This window comes from Triturus cristatus, chromosome 3_2 (genome assembly GCF_964204655.1).
Source record: "Triturus cristatus chromosome 3_2, aTriCri1.1, whole genome shotgun sequence".
In the NCBI taxonomy this organism is placed as follows: domain Eukaryota; kingdom Metazoa; phylum Chordata; class Amphibia; order Caudata; family Salamandridae; genus Triturus; species Triturus cristatus.
Window position 1 is genome coordinate 229,569,232 of NC_140584.1, and position 16,947 is coordinate 229,586,178.

Here is a 16,947-nt window from a genome sequence, read left to right on the forward strand (position 1 = left end):
CAGTGCAGAGAAAAAGCATCAGTTTCTACAAGATACCAAGATAAACCAAGATTAGCAAGGTTTAGAGTATTACATGTAATACCCTTATGAAAGAATACAACCAATTTAATGTTTCATTCTTAGTCTTAATAATAATATTAAAAATATAATATCCAGAACAGTCTGCACAATTTGCTTGAAATTTTCTCTTTTCTGTGTTTCTTACTCGTTTTAGAAAATGTATACAATGTTTTTTATTCCTTGGCTTTGCATACCTTTATATCACTTCCATTCAGAAGCATTCGGTTAATTCTGCTTCCATTTGGTCTACTGGAATCGATCCAGTAAATTGACTCTTCTCTGTAGTCAAAGTCCATTGCAATGACATTGTTCAGTCCCTAAAAATGAAATAGGAATTGCATCATATACACAGATCTGGTAAAAGATATCTAAAGACATTAATAACAACATAATGCTTATGGACGGTAGTCATTTGTATTTTGTTTTATTTACATTGTCCAAAGAAAACATGTATTTCTAAACACTCTTGGGCAATGTCTAGGATATTGTGAATACTGATGGAAACAATCAGTATCTGCTCGTGAGTAAAACACTAAAATAAAACTCAATCATAGAAAGTACGAACACACAAGTACCAGACAAATATTTGGAGTAGGTGTAAAATATGTATAAAACCAAAAGTGATAGTCACCTTTAAATCTGAAAGCAAGTCACTTTCTAGATAACCATAAAACAATGTTTTCTTTACATTTGAAATTACTGTTGTATCAATAATAGTTCCCCTCTGAGCTAATTAGTCTTCATATTTTCTCCAGATCATTTTTATTATTTGTGGTAATAAGACAAGGATTCAAATGGACAGTGCAGCAGCATGATATAAGGCAATTCGAGTTGACTCTGTGGCCAGGAATTAAATGATATAATTGATCAGTATAAATGCTGTTCCAGAATAAGTGTGAATACATATCCATCTCCCAAATTTACACCAGAGAAACATTTTCCATTTTGCTTTAATAATGCAGGTTTTGTCACAGTATTTGATAGGAATGAACATATTAGAGGTCATCGAGGTTAATGCAGCCTTATAGCCCGCCATAGCGGGCTATACCGGCTATTAAAGGACCACTTTAGCGTTAAAGGCCTGAGCCGAAGGCGAGGGACTTTAGCAAGGGAGCGGGACTTTAATAGCTGGTATAGCCCAGCTATGAAGGGCTATAAGGCTATTAGAGCATTCTGCCACTAGAGGGCAGAATGTTCCAACAAATAAAACAAAGTCCTCTCGGAGTTCGAGGGGTTGAAATTCCCTCGGGCTCCGAAAGGCCTTTGAAAATAACATTGGAATGTTGCTTTGTGGGCCTTTACCGGCCCGTAAAAGCATGGAGCACTTCATTGTCTTCAATGGAGCTCCCAACATTCCAATGTTCTTATACATCTTTTGGTACCCTTCTTAGCAATCTTCTAAATCTTGAGAGACCCTCTTGTTGAAAATTATTAATTTTGTATTCTTTTGATTGCAGGTCTCAGAACATATACATTTAAGTTAGAAACAATTTATAATATATGTATATAGAAGACTGCATATCTGAATATCATTAGCAAAAATATAATCTGACAAAAATATTGTTTTCTAAATATTGTTTGAATAGAAACCTGTCTATTGTATATTGTTCGATTAACTGTATTGATGAGATATTTTTGTAAATGATATTTAGGACATGATATTCCTGTCATGCAATATTTTGGTTCCAGATTCTGGTACCAAATTATTATAAACTTATAAATAATGACACACATTGAAATAATTTGTCTTAGGTAATACATGTAAGTATTATTCCCAGCAAGAAATTATCAAATGTTTTGGACACTACTGCAAAAACACAATTTAGGAATCTAACTTAATGAGCTTGCTTAGAGCACTAATATCACGTTAGCATATGCAGATAGTAATCATTAGTGTTACTACTTCGTGTAGGAAAATATGAGGCGGAGGCCAATTATTTACTGTGCATGCACAGTTGGTAAATTAGAAAAATGTCGGCTCCATCTCGTAACCAGAGTTTTTCTATTTATTTCAACTATGCATGTGCCAGCAGTCCATACCATTTCCAGCACCAGCAGACCTTGCCATTTCCTTTGTCTATTGCCTTGGATGGGACTTCAATGAGCATGAAATGATAAGTCGGAGGCTGTATTCTCCCACAGGTTATCAGTATGTGCTGGGGAGCGCATCCTACTTAGACCAAGGAGACAAGCATGTGGAGTGTTTATGGCATAGATATCAGGGCAGGGAGTCAGGTATGTAGGAAGCAGCCATGCCCATGGAGCAATGCAGGCAGTTTTTTGGCCTGACTGGAAACTCTTTGGATGGATTTAAAGGTGACTAATAGGTTTCTCTTTCACACTAGATTTTAAGTGAAATGGACAGTGGGCAGTTGAGTAGTCCCAGTGTCCCAGTCAATAGAGTTGAGTTATTGGTTGGGGGGGTTGAAGCCCCACTCAGGCAACAACCACAATCATTGTCAAGGTGAGTGACTAAATTAACCTGTGCTTAACCTTCTGGTAGCTTGCCACAAAAACAGCCAGGCTTGACTTAGAAGCACTGTATAAAGTATTTCTGCTGCACACAAAAAGTAATAAATTGAAGGTAACTCTTTCAGCAGGACTACCCTGGTCCCTGTATTTGGTCTAGAGTACATCGCAGTCTGCCTGAACTTGTAACCTTTATCCCATCTCGCACGACCAGATACCCTCAAGTGGTGATTTGTGCCTTTAGGAGATATGTTTACCTGAAACCTTTAAAATTGCATATTTTCAGTTTAGCTGATTGGATTTCTGTTGTTTTGGTGTCAACTCATTTATTAAACTTTACTTTATTTTTCAAAGTTGATGTGGGATTTTTCTTGTGTTGTGTTTTTACTTTATTACTGTTTGTGTGTTGCCTAAATGGTTTAAAGCATTGCCTCTAAGAGAAGTCTGACTGCTTTAGTGCTAGGCTACCAGAGGGTTAAGCACAGGTAAATTTAGTGACTTTTTGTGGTTTAACCTGAAAAGGATTAAGGCTGTTCCTTGAGTAGGGTTTCACCCATCTCAACCAATAACCCAATTTCTAACATGAGTCAATTTAGAGGGTGAGGCTTTGGGAAGATATTTATATTTTGGCTAGATCCAAAGACATAACTATCCATAATGTTTGACAGGGAGCCTGGAGTCAAATCATATATGATTTTATATAAACAAATCATTAGTTTATATAACACTCAGGGGAATATTTACATGGAAAGTTGTGAAGTGTGTTGTTAAGCCAAGGAGGCTAACAACACACTCTGTCCCTTTAGAAATGCAGGGCTGCACCATATATACAAGAATATGGTGCAGCCCTGCGTTTCCCCTAACCTGGTGCTAAATTTAGATGCCTAGCGGGCATGCAGGCACAATTGCAGCATAGTGCAAGGGTGTCTGCCTTGAAGGGGAGATGGTTTATGTGCAGGGAAGTGTCCCTTCCTGCACTTAAACAATTTGAAATGGTGATTTGAATCTTCTATGTATTCAACGTAGTGAAGGACATATTGAAGTTGCAAAACGTCTTTTTTTTAAAGATCGAAATTGAGATTCAAAGGCGTTTTGCTGTTTCCATGTGTTCATGCAGCACACACGGAAACAGCAAAATCGATTAGAAATTAAACATTTATCCTAAATGCGCCAAGGTAAGACTGTGTTTTCCCTGGTCTTAACTTTGACACTGCCCCATATTTACGCCACCCTTGTAACGTTGGAACGCCCACAGTAACACCCATTGCCCTCCCCTATTACGCTAAGTATAGCGTGAAAGGGTGCCTTATTTACAAGTCAGCGTTAAGCCACATTAAGTGACTTAATGCTGCCTTGTAAATAAGGCGAAGCACGTATCGCCACCACAACGTCTTTAAAAGTGACGTTATTGTGGCGATAGGTGTTTGTAAATATGCCCTTCAGTTTATTGCTGAACACCAACGATTTTGGCAATGATAGGGGGGACATGACTGTGTCTGGGAAGATTATAGGGAGTTCTTGCTGCAAAGTTTACAACTCTATCTTGTGGTAGGGAGGCATATTGAGGAAGACAGATTTGATAGCTACTGCATTAATGTAGCTAGTTCAGAACAATGATCATTGTAGTGCTTTAGCCATAGGGAACAGGATTTATGCTGCAAGTTTTGGGGATAACCACTGATGATGTTAAAGCTCTAAGATAAAGAATAAATATTACAACTATAGTGTTCTTAGTTAATAAAATTATTACATTATTAACATTATTTTCGTTTCATTAAATACACAGATTTTCTGTTACTTTACCCGAGTGGCTGGCACTGTAGAGGCAGGTTTTAATTAGCGGAAAATTGTTGCATATTTATTCTTATGCAGATCGTGATTTGCTCAATGTGCAAATTCAAAATTAACTGGAGCATGCTTCACCACTTAACTAAGCAATATGAATCGACCTACCCCTCTATCTATCACTGCAAGGAATTCTGCACTACTGACTGCGCATGGCTAATTACAGTGTGTAACACAACATGAAGTTCTCAAATTACATGATTCCTACAGACTGCTTTTATTTTTCTTAATAACTGTAAGAGCCAGGGTACGTTTTTATACTGCCAAAAAATGGAAAAGGGAATTTAAGTGATTTGCATTTAATTAACATTCACATACTCAAGCATGCAGATTGCTCCTCTCATTTTCATACACTTTCTTCATTAATTATATTCATCGGGTGTAAAAAATGTAAATTCTCACAAATGAGACAACTGATGCAAAGAATGGATAATTACTTTTTTTTTAATGTAGGTTATGATATGTTCAAAAAAAGTTCACTCTGTGTAATGACCAAAAGCTGAAGCACAATGCTTTATTACACTGACAGGCAAATAAATATAATGAAAGAGACATCATTAATATGTTGTTTCTTCTCTGCCCATGACTGATCAAGCCTCTTTGAAAAGGGGCGGCTGATAGGCAACAATGTTTACAAAGTCCCACATAGCTAAAGTGTAGACCAGATTTAGTAACACTTTCTATTGTCACAAATTGCAGCAAGGTCACACAAAGTGAAGCAAAGCAACTCATTATTTTTCATACAAAAGGCTTCTTTTGAGCTGGAAGTTGCCTTTTTTCAGTGCATAAAGTGCTTGGCACTACTTTGTGTCAAATCAAATCAAATAATCTTTATTTGGTTTCATGTAATAAACCTATAAAAGCACACATTGAGATAAAATAGAACATTCCTCAGTGGACCATGCCAGTTAAAAAATAACCTATGCCAGATGTAAAAAGTGAAGTACAAATAACGCCAAGAACATACTAGCAAGGCCTAGTTAAGAGAATCGTTCAGGTTAACAACAAATAGTCTTGTCAGGTAAAACAATTAAGAGGCGGAAATGTACACAAAACATTACAAGGTGCATCGTGCCATAAATAATATTTTTAAAAGCAAGATAAACAGTCACAACTGGACCTGGGCCAGACCGCACATTCTAAAAGTCTAATCACATGAAAAACAGTACTATCCCTAAGTATTTATAGAAAAATAAAAGCGGGACACACTTGCCTAAAATTGTCCTTTTTTAAGATCGGGACTAGGAAGGACAGCAATAAGTGGGGCATGTCCTGTGGGGACTTCCTATCGCAGCCATATGGCGACAGACTGTGGCCCTTGTGCTTCCACTATGGGTGGGTGAGAAGGAGATGAAAGAGATCAAATCGGAACCTGGTCATTAAAAAACGATTGTACGAGTTCACAAACCTTAGTAAATAGGGTTCCACCATTGATGTCATTCTTAACATGATGAAACAGATTATGCTATGCTTAACTAGCTCCTTGTCTTCCCTGGCTAGTGCCTGCTGTTGAAGAAGGCCACCTTAATGTTGACCAGGTCCTTCTTATTACTAAATTCATGATTCAAAAGGATCTCCTCTCCCCAAACTCGCTAAGCGCTCCTTAAAGTTTTTGAGCCACGGTACTTGGGAAACGTGGTCAAGAGCCATGTAGTCCCTTAGGATCATTTTGTTTAGTGATGTCCACTTAATGGTCTTAATGTTTTAAAAAAAAAATCTTTTTATTTATAAAAACCAACAATGCAACATTCACCACAAATGTAGTATACTGTCACTTCTGCTGGTTACGGTTTGACATTCTCAACGATCTCTATAGCCCCACTTGCAAGGGATTCTCCATTGTTCCTTCCTTAAGCATCTCCCGCCTGCATTTCCCCCCACCTCCTCTGTGGCTCTAGAGCCGTACACGGGTGGCCTCTAAAGTCATTTCATTTATTCCATATCTTCCCCCATTTGCAGGGGCATCCTCTATTGGTATACACCGCCTTCGTCGCCACAATACACCAGTCCATATCCCACTTCCAGTCCCCCAGGGGGGGAGTCACATCAGAACCCCAGGAACATGCTATATTTATTTGGCTATCATCAGTGCTAGAGTCACTCATATTTGTTCTCCACTCTGCAGATATGTTGCCTCCCACACATTGAGGAGACACCATTTTGCCAAATTTAGCAGCTCACTCCTCTTCACTTCATTTAAACATTGAATTACCCTCTGCTTCACAGCCCCTCCAACAGAAAGCCTCAGTTAGTTTCCCCATCTATTGCAATGTGGTGCATGAAATGTAGGCCCTATGGAGGATTTAAAGTTGTACCAGGCGAAAATGGGCTCTAATTGCAACCTTCTGAGGGGAGCCAAGTGCCTCTAGCCACTTCTCATCTTGCATATCTGGGATGTCTTTGTCCCATTTCCCCCTTAAGTAGGTTAATTGTTCTGGTGCATGATTTCTCAATTTTGTATGTGTTTTTTGTGATATGTTCCTCCAGTAACCTGTTTTAGAGCAGGGAGGACTCTGGGAGAGGCACCCCCATGGGGAGGGCTGCCTGCAAGGCGTGTCAGAGTCGTAAGTAGCAGAACATCTCGGTGGGGGCTAGGTTGTAGTCTTTCTGTAGTTCTGTGAATGGTCTTATCTTCCCTCCCCTCCACACGTCTCTCACGGCCGGGATGCCCAGCAGGTGCCACTTGTCAAACCCATGTCTCTCTCTTAGGCTATCAAGGAGTTGGGATTTCCACAGAGGTGTCACCTGCGTGATTTTATTTTTCCATCCCATCTCTCCCAACGTCAAGTGTCAAGTCTGGATTGTGAGAGCCGTAGGTCGCAACAGCTGGAGTTTTTTAGGTGTGGTGTAAAGGGCACGTAGGTACCCGCTGGGACCCAGGTTTAGCTTGTACATCTGGTATGCCGGTTTGGTCATGGGCATGTGGGCCCATTGATTAACTACCATTAGTTGCGCTGCTCTGTGGTAGTTTTGAATGTCAGGGATAGCTATCTCCTGTCATACCATCCCTTTGTGAGTTTATTCAGTGCTATTCTTGGAGCCCCCCCTTCCCACAGCAACTTTCTTATCTCACTCTGTATAGATTAGAAATAGTCCTCTGGCACCAGAAACGGAGTATTTTGGGGGATGTAGAGAAAGCGTGGAAAGTGCTATCATTTTAAAAATGGTAGCCCTTCCCAACAAGTAGAGGGGAAGCGCTCTCCAGCGGTGCACGTCTTCCTTCAGTCAGAACAAAGGAGGGAGCAGATTTTTAGCCACAAACAGTTCACGGTTGCCTGTAATAAAAACACCCAGGTATCTGAACTCATCTGACACCACCTGTGCCTCGCATTCTTTTGGCATTCTCGGTGCCTGCCTGTGTTAAATAAGGATCACTGATTTTAAACAGTTGATCATGTAACCGGAGAACCTTCAGTAGGTAGACATTTAGCATGGTGAACAGCCATTAGTACGCGGCTGTTTGTACGCATACCATTACTTCACAAGCATTACTACGCTTGCGATGTAACAACACATACCATTAGTACACAGGCTGTTGCATCGCAAGTGTTGTTACAACGCATGCGTAGTAATTGTATGCGCTATCGCCATCGTTATTTTTAAGGCGCATCCGTTTCTAGACGCATCCGTTTCCAGATGAGGCAGAAAGCCGGAGCAGAGAGGAACCAGGCGAGACGGACCACGCGGAGAGAGAGGTAAGTGGGGCTGTGTAGTTTTAAGGGTTGTGTTGTGTTTTTGTAGTGTAGTGTACAGTAGAGTAATTGTGTGTATAGGGTAGTGTAGGGGGTTGTGAAGGGTAGTGTTTGCGAGTAGGTAGTGTACAGGAGTGGTGTTAGGGGCAGGGTCGTGCTTGGGGTAGTGTTTTAGGGTTAGGGTAGTGTTATAGTGTAGGTGTAGTGTAGGGTAGTGTGTTAGGGTTTAGGGTTGTCTTAGGGGGTTGTGTAGGGTAGTGTTTCAGTGTAGGGGATGGACTGGGGGTAGGGTCGTGCTGGGGGTAGTGTTTATGTAGTGTAAGGTAGTTTTTTAGGGTTTAGAGTAGTGTCAGGGTGTCGTGTAGGGAAGTGTTTGCATGTAGGGGCAGGACTCGGTCACAGGTTAGGCTCGTTCTGGGGTAGTGTTGAAGGGATTAGAGTATTGTTGTGAAGTATGTCTTGTGTAGTTTTTACATTTAGAATTTGGTGTAGTGTTAGGGTATTTATTTAATTAAATGTAATGTTGGTAAAAAAAGAAAATGCTCACAAAGTAGTGGTATGCATAGAAAGGTTATGCGTACTAAAAGTAAATTATTAGCTTAACAATGCCTTTGCGAAGTAATTGAATGCGCAAAAAAAATATGCGAAGTAAATGCATTTGCGATGTAAAAACATCGCACTAAAAGCATGCGTAGTAATGGCATGCGAAGTATCGTCTTATATTCAATTAGCATTCTGATAATCGAGGATCTGGGTCAAGCCACATACAGGAGGATATCATCAGCATACAATGATATTCTATCTTCCCAGTCCACCGACTATTGAAGGCCACGTATCAGTGGATCAAGAGCCAACACCAATACTAACGGCGAAAGAGGGCAGCCCTGTCTGGTCCCACGATGGAGTTGTAACAGTTGTGACATCCTCCCATTCACCTTCACTTGCGCTAAGGGTGCGTGTATAAAAGCCGAACCCATGCTCGAATCCGCAGTCCTACCTCCATGTTTTCCAACACCGTGAGCAAGAAGTGCCATTCAATCATATCAAAGGCCATTTGGGCGTCGAAGGATAGTATAGCTGCATCTTCCTGTATGCTACCCGCTCGACCCATTACTCCTTGAAGGCGTGAAGCATGAATCCAAATTGGTCTGGATGTATTACTTTAGGGATGATGGTAACTAATCGATGAGCTAAGAGCTTGGCCAGGGTCCTTTAGAAAGGAGATGGGTCGGTATGACCCGCACTGGTCTCTTGGTTTTCCTTCTTTATGGACTACCACTATTGAAGCTAGTCTTTGAGCTACGGGTTAGTTTGCCTGTGACTTGACTCTCCTTGAACATGTTCAACAGGTGGGGAATTGTATGTTTGGCAGTAGCTTTATATAATTCAACTTGAGAGCTTCCTGAGTTGTCGTGAAGGCCTCAGACGTATATGTATATTCTCGTGGTAGTTTGCAAATTCCTCTGCACTATCTTGAGGGTCTGTGAGAATTCCCCTGCCCTCCGAGTGGATTGAAGCCACCCAATGGTTAGCTCCTTCTTGCTTGGAAAGCCATGCTATAAGCCTCCTGCTTTATCTCCATGCTTTTATACCCGATACTTTTTTTCATCGAGGGACGCTCGTGCAGCGTTTTCCATCAAGTCTTTATATTCTTAGTGCTTTAGGCTCAGTGAGTGGTTTTTTTTTTTAGTCCTCATATTTGATAAAGGCTTATATAAGCAAGATCCTCCTGAAGGTCTGCGAGATCTGGGCGCCAGGTACCTTCTAAGATCTATGCTAAGGCCGCTTCCGCCGGACAAGGACGCAAAAAATTGTGAATGCTATGGGCCTATCTCGCTCCTACACGCAGATTACAAAATATACTCACAGATTTTGGCCAGACGATTAGATAAAATTTCCGGAGATATAATAGACATAAATGAAAAGGGTTTTATGAATGAAAGACAGCTCTCAGACCTTACACAAGATCTGGTCTGTGCAATAGATATTGCCTCAGTAACAGGGACTCCCCTAACTATTATCATGGTCGATGCCGCTAAGGCATTCGACAGAGTGAATTGGCCCTATCTATATGAGGTGCTTAAACAAAATTGCTTGGGAGGAAACTTCCTTCAAGCTATTCAAGGTGTATATGCTTCCCCCACAGCAAAATATTTGATCAACGGCCACTTAACTCCTTGCTTTCGGATAAGAAGGGGCACTCGACAAGGTTGCCCACTTTCGCCGCTACTATTTAATTTATATTTGGAACCTCTAGCAAGGAAAATAAGAGCAGACTCAAGAATCCTTCCTTTTCAACATGGGGAGTGGCAAATAAAAGAAGCTCTCTATGCAGATGATCTGGTAGTCTATACAGCGAATCTGGAAATAGCCTTGCCAGCAGTAATGTAGTTAGCAGGAAGTTTTGGGTGAATCTCGGGCTGCTTAATCAATGAAGACAAGACTGAGACTATGTCTTGGAACAATCCCATCCCTGACCACCATAGACATTTAGATAGGACTGAGTTCAGATATCATGGTGTGCGGGTATTAAAAGATCTGGATCATATGGCATGGGTAAACTTCAGTCGACTTACGCACAAAACTAAAAAGCTTCTGAAAAGTTGGGATCTCCTGCCACTTTCTTTCCTAGGAAGAGCAAATCTAGTTAAAATTACAATCCTTCCCAAATTTACATTTATGTTTAACACTCTCCCTCTATTTTTCAAGCCTGCCTGGTTTAAAAATCTTCATGGGCAACTTAGCAGTTTTATATGGAAGAATAAATGTGTGAGAATATCCTGGAAAAAACTTAGGAAGAAAAATCTGGAGGGAGGCATAGCACTCCAGGATTTTCAACTGTATTATTGGGCTTTCTTCGTGAAAAACTCAAGGCGATTATTGATGACTCCTAAGGATATGCCAATGAGATATAGATCTATAATAGGAAATCTGGGAGAAGGAGGCAAAGGTTTTTTATTTAAATTTGCCCATTTTAAATTCTTTAAAAAAATTACATTTAAGACACTAGCAGCAGCCTGTAAAGTTTGGATCCGGGTGAAAAAAACTCAAGGGATTACTTACTATAGTGCTATGGCTCCAATCTGGAATTGCTCTCCCTTTGGTAAATGCAGGTCTTTCAAGATGGGGCCAATTAATGGAGGAAGGCACGATATTAACTAAGCCAGCAAACAGATTTTAAGTTATCTAGATTTAAGTATTACCAGTTGGTCAGCTGGTCACGGTCGCAGCCAAGCCTTGGGATGGAGTCAGAGGCAGAAAAAGACTTATTAAAAACACAAAACTACAAGAAGTAGGTCTCCAAATGGTACTGGGTACTAGCACAAGGAGATGATAACACTGGGAACTTAGCCAAAGAAATCTGGAAGCTGGACATGCCGGACTATGATATCCAAAACCTATGGCAAGTATCAGCTGCTACACTTTGGGCCTCAGTAACCTCGGCTCCACTTAGGAGAAATCACTTGTTCACCCTCTACAGAGCCTACTGGTCCCCCAAGAAACTGGCCAAGATGGGAGGCACAAGAAGAAGATGCTGTCCGAAATGCCAAGTGGAAAATGCAGATGACTTACAGCTCTTTTGGCACTGTCCAGCCATCCAGATCTTCTGGCAAGAAGTGGGTACTGTATTAGCAAAAATGCTGGGCTGCGATTTTGAGGTAAGACTTCCCTTGGTTATATTTGGGGTGGATAAAAACAACTGGGGGAAAAAACATTAGATCTCTGTTATTTATCTTAATGATAATAGAGCGCAGGGAAATCTGTGTGAAATGGGTCTCTGAACTTCCCCCCACATGTGTGGGCTAGATAAACTTTGCAAAATATACAGCGAGGCTAGACTGCCAACTGGGGTCAGCTAAGAAAGAAAAAATCTGGGCCCCCTTTGCTTCTTTTGATTCTGGCTATTCACATGCATGACATCGTTTTTTTCTTTTTTGTTGTTGTTGTTGTTGTCCAAAGATTAAGACCAGCTCAATGGGTTGACGAGATCGGTGGTGGATACAATCAGACTCTATATCAACTCAGTGTTTTATTTCATCACTATCCAACCTTACTACTTGTTGTTCTAATTCCATTATACTCTTTTCCATCTCCTCCACCTCCTTTCTTTTTTCCCTTTTGTGTCTTATCATTAGTGCTAGTGCTTGCCCTCTGATGACTGTTTTGTACGCCTCCCAGAGTGTCATTGTGGATGCCACTGAGGACTCGTTTTCTTTGAAATATTTTTCAGTTGATTTGATGCGATCTTCTCTGATTTGGGGAATTTTCAGATACAAGGCGTTTATAGCGATTGTGTTTCTAGGTCTTTGCTTGCCTGCTAAGTATTTTGCCCAGATTGGAGATTGGGCAGATATACCTCGAGGGAGATGTCTAGCCTCATTGAAGTTCGGAATCTGGGCTGAGGGCGTGATTAAGAGGTCTATCCTAAAGCGGCTATTATGTACGCTAGAGTGGAATGTATATTCTCGCTTCAATGTGTTTCGGGCTCTCCAGATATCGCATAGGCCAAGAGCCCTGAGGAAATCTGATAATTGTGTCTGTACTGCATTGGGATTTCCTCACAGGGTGTCTATCTAGTGTGTCATCTAAAGTCATATTGAAATCCCCACCAGTGATGAGGTGGCCTGTCGGAAGTTTTAGTTTCCCCAGGTCCAGGAGGGTTGAGCTCACCAGGGCTGGTGGTACATATACTGAGAGTATAATGAGTGTCTCTCCCTCCCATTTCCCTGAGAGGGATGAATACCTTCCCAGTCTATCTGACCATGTCTTTTCAACTATCAGTGAGAACGGTTCTTAAGGAGTATTCCGGTGCCCCTGGAGCTAGCGGAAAATCCTGCGTGGCTCTCCATATCATACCCCCACCGGTTGAACGCCTTCAACTTATTGCCCACCAGGTGGGTTTCCTGCAGGAGGATTACATCAGATGCTTGTTGTTTTATAAATTGGGGCACTATACCTCTTTTAATTTTGTCACCCAAGCCGTTGACATTCCATGTCAGCAGCCTGAGTTCAGGGGTCACTTCGTGGCCCATAACGGATTTTGGAGGGTGTCACGTTTCTGCTGTGCCCCGGAAAAGCTCTTCCCTGCTAGCACCCTTCTCCCTGATTCTTTCATTCAAATATAACCCAAAGTCAGCCTTTATGTGGTGCTTTACGCATAGATCATTCTCTCGTTTGGGAGTCCTCTTATCCATCGTCTCTTGGGAGCCGCCTCAGTCAGTTGTAGGTATATCACTGACGGAGATCAAACTTCTTACCCATTTTTCAACATAGTCTCACCGTTAGCTCTTGGATCATCCACAGTACGGTATTGTCTCCTCCTGTCTGTTTCTCCGAGGACTCACTTTCCTTGGATCTGGACGTTTTATTGGGTCTTGTTCCTTGGTTCCGTTTGGCTGGAGAGCACCCCAATGTGCGCCAGCCCTCCATCCAAGCCCATGCATTCTCCGGTGATTTGAAAAACCATGCTTTCCCCCCATCTTTCACTCGGAGCTTCACCGGGTAGAGCATTGTATACTTCCCTTTTCCTCAACTCTTGCTATGGAAGGCTGTCTATTCAGTAATATAGTTCAGGCCAAGCTATCATTTACAATAAAGGTGGGGGTACCCTGGGGATTGGATAAAGCCACCTCAAGAAGTTGTTTTTTACAATTTGGAGGTAGTCAGGGATAGTATACCCCCTGATTTCACCACCATACAATACTTTAGAGATGCACTTGGCCCTATAAATCTGTAGTATGGCCTCCATGGGTCTTTTGCCCAATCTAGAGGCAACATTAAAGATAGCTGCTGTTGCCCAGTTAAGGTAATTCTTCTTGCGATTTTTAAAGCCCCCCAGTTCATCTTAACATCAATCAGGGCCTCTATACATGTGAAAACACTCGTCCTGGGGACCAGGTTAGACCCAACCTTGAAGGTGTAGGGCCTGCTGAAACGAGCACCTACTTGCATCACGTAGGACTTGGAATTATTGACCAGCAGGTCATGGTCTTCCATGAATTTGACAAAGGAATTTAACAACGTTTGCAGGCCCCTCTCGCTCCTAGCCATCAAGATGGCGGTGTCTGCAGACAACAGAACAGGAAGGCCACGCCGTCCCACCTGGGGGTAATCCACCTTAGTCTTGATTAGGACCTTCTCCAAGATATTTATGTGTACATTAAATAAGAAAGTGGCCATAATACAAACCTGTCGGACCCCTCTTTGAATAGGAAATGAGCGAGTAACGTTGAGGTCATCGGAATATCTGACCACCGCATTCGTGTCTCGAGGGAGGTCTTGTAAGAAGAGAAGTATGTCCCCAGGATAGCAAGGTCCATCACAGCTTGCATCTGTTCACGCAATCAAATGCAGAGTACAGGTCCATGACTGCCAGGCAGATGGTACCGGAACGAGCAACTGTATACCTGTTCAAAATCATGAATAGGTTCAGACATTGATCTACCATAGGACAACCGGGGCCGAAGCCTTACTGGACTTCTGACAGAACGTTATTCTTCTAGGCCCAATTAGATAGCCTGCCCAATAAAATGCGACTGACCACTTTGGCCATAGAGTCCAACAAGGAGATGGGACTGTAGCAATGTGTGCTATCTCTATTATCTTTTTTAAAAACTGGTACAATGATGGAAGTGGCCCAGGAGGCCAGGGGACCAGATCTGACGGCCGCATTGATAACTGACTACTTTGTGTCAATTTGCAACAAGGTAGAATTACTGGTGCATTACAGTGTAAACAGCCATATTTTTTGATGCAAAGCCTAATCTGCTAAAATAGCAAGACCGAGCTTTGCATCAACAAAGAATGATTGCTTGAAGCGGGCACTAACAAAGAGAAATTTTTTCACTTCTCAAAATAAAACAACTTGCATTACATGTGTCTTGAAGAGCATAGCAGATATTAAGTGAGCGAGATCCTTCTTTCTTTATCGAGGCACTGGGATGTGTTCTGGAAGGATATGGTTCCAGTAAAAAGCCTATGGAAGATATCACACATTGACCTCTGCAAGAGTGTAAGTCATGTAAGGTAGTCTTTTAGTGAACCACCGTAGGGAATGACAGCAGCAGGCCAATGTTATAGATATGGCTCTGTGCTGTTTCCTCTCTAGTGCACTGCAGCACAGCAAATCTTGAAAAAAGTAATTGAATTGAAAGAAAACTTTGCTTAAAACAAAGGACATGAAATGTGAAATGGCTAACTCGTTTAGCTGTGATATGTTTTTCTAACGAGGGGTCTCAATAATCCTTCGACAAAGGAGTTCAAATAGTCTCTTGTCAAATAGTCTGGCAGGGTAAAATTGTGCTGATAGCAAATAGAGCATATGCGCACTGTCACTGCCTTCTTATCTGCATAAGGTGGGCAATTCGCCTGAATTCAATATCTCTTACATGAGCCTTTGGGTTATGTAGTACGTAGCTGACTTCTATGGATTATCCCATCTGTTCTTTCTAATTTAAATTAACAACAAAGGACACGGGGGAAATGTTTCTTTGGATTGTTTTAATTCAAGCTAATACTTATTTAAAAGTGGTGCAGCCAGTGGTGTAGCACAGGCCCTGCTGTGCACGGGGGGCGAGCTGCAGGGGGCTTGCGTCAATGAGCCTTTTGTACGTTTCAGTGGCAGCACGGTCAGGGAGTACAGTGATACAATCTGGTGGGCACTCTTGCCCCACTATGTTGGTGCTCATGCAAAAAGTGGGACTACAAGTACCAGAGTGAGATCAAGCATTGACTTTCCTTTGCCAGTATTTCAGGAGACCACAGAGAGTAGTATTGTACCTCAGGCTGTATTTTCCACTAGCTCCCTGTTCACTGAAGAGTTCACAGTCAACTACTAGGACTTCATCTGGTCCATTGTTTTCTTTAAGTGTTTTGTGTTAAGAGGACTACTAACTCATTTAGAACATGATGCAATGTATTGTATCACTTTGCCAGTAGTTTTCCAACATGGGCTATACATCACTCTTGTGTCCTTTTCCTTCAATCTGATTTTGCTATGCTCGCTTTTGCAGTATGATTCCCACGTGCCATCGGCCATGTCTCCCCCTGCCAGCGATTCGGTCACAGCGAAGAACCTGGGTATGATGGTCGATAACACTCTTTCCTTTAAAACCCAGGTTGCTGGCTTGACTGGGAAGTGCTTTGCCATCCTAAGGATGTTGCGCAAGTTTCTGCCCTATCTATCTTTGGAGCATAAGAAAATTACGGTGCAAGCATTAATTGGCTCGCGCCTAGACTACGCCAACATCCTTTACTTAGGTCTTCCTGAGTATCTGCTGACTCGTCTGCAGATAGTTCAAAATTCTGCAGCCAGGGCAATCTTTGGTTTAACTAGAAGATCTAGGGCCAGCAATCTCCTTGTCTCTCTGCATTGGTTGCCGATTCGTAAGCGTATCTTCTTCAAGACCCTAACTACAGCTTTTAGGGCGCTTCACAATTTCGGCGCTGAATATCTGCAGAGAAGGGTCAATTTCTATCTTCCATCTAGACCTCTGAGATCTGCTGCCCAGGCCAAGGCTATCGTTCCAACAGTGAAGCGTGCTCGCTGTGGAGGTCGCTCCTTTAGTTACCTTGCACCCCGCCTCTGGAACACATTGCCCTTGACGTTGCGGGTGTGCACCAATCTCTCGGTTTTTAGGAAAGGACTTAAAACCTATCTGTTTGCTTTGTAATGCTGTTATGGTTAATTCTGGTTATGTTTTCTGTTATGGCTGTTTGTTTGCTGCTGGTATTTGGTGTGATGATCTTAAGCGCCGGGACGCTCTTTGGAGCAGCTGAGCGCTCTACAAAACAAACAGTAACATAACATAACGTGTTCTAGCTCAAGCAATATTTACTCTGTGTTCAGGAGCACACTTGCAAGGGAAACCACTCATATTTG

General features: G+C 41.9%; 1 protein-coding gene across 1 annotated transcript in view; it reads right to left on the bottom strand.

Annotated features, from left to right (window-relative positions):
* LRP1B (LDL receptor related protein 1B) overlaps window positions 1-16,947 on the bottom strand; it is a 3,634,433-nt gene that overhangs the window by 588,171 nt on the left and 3,029,315 nt on the right. The window contains exon 58 of the mRNA XM_085647014.1: window positions 255-377. Within this exon, the coding sequence (XP_085503140.1) occupies window positions 255-377 (123 nt within the window). The remainder of the gene's footprint in view (window positions 1-254; window positions 378-16,947) is intronic.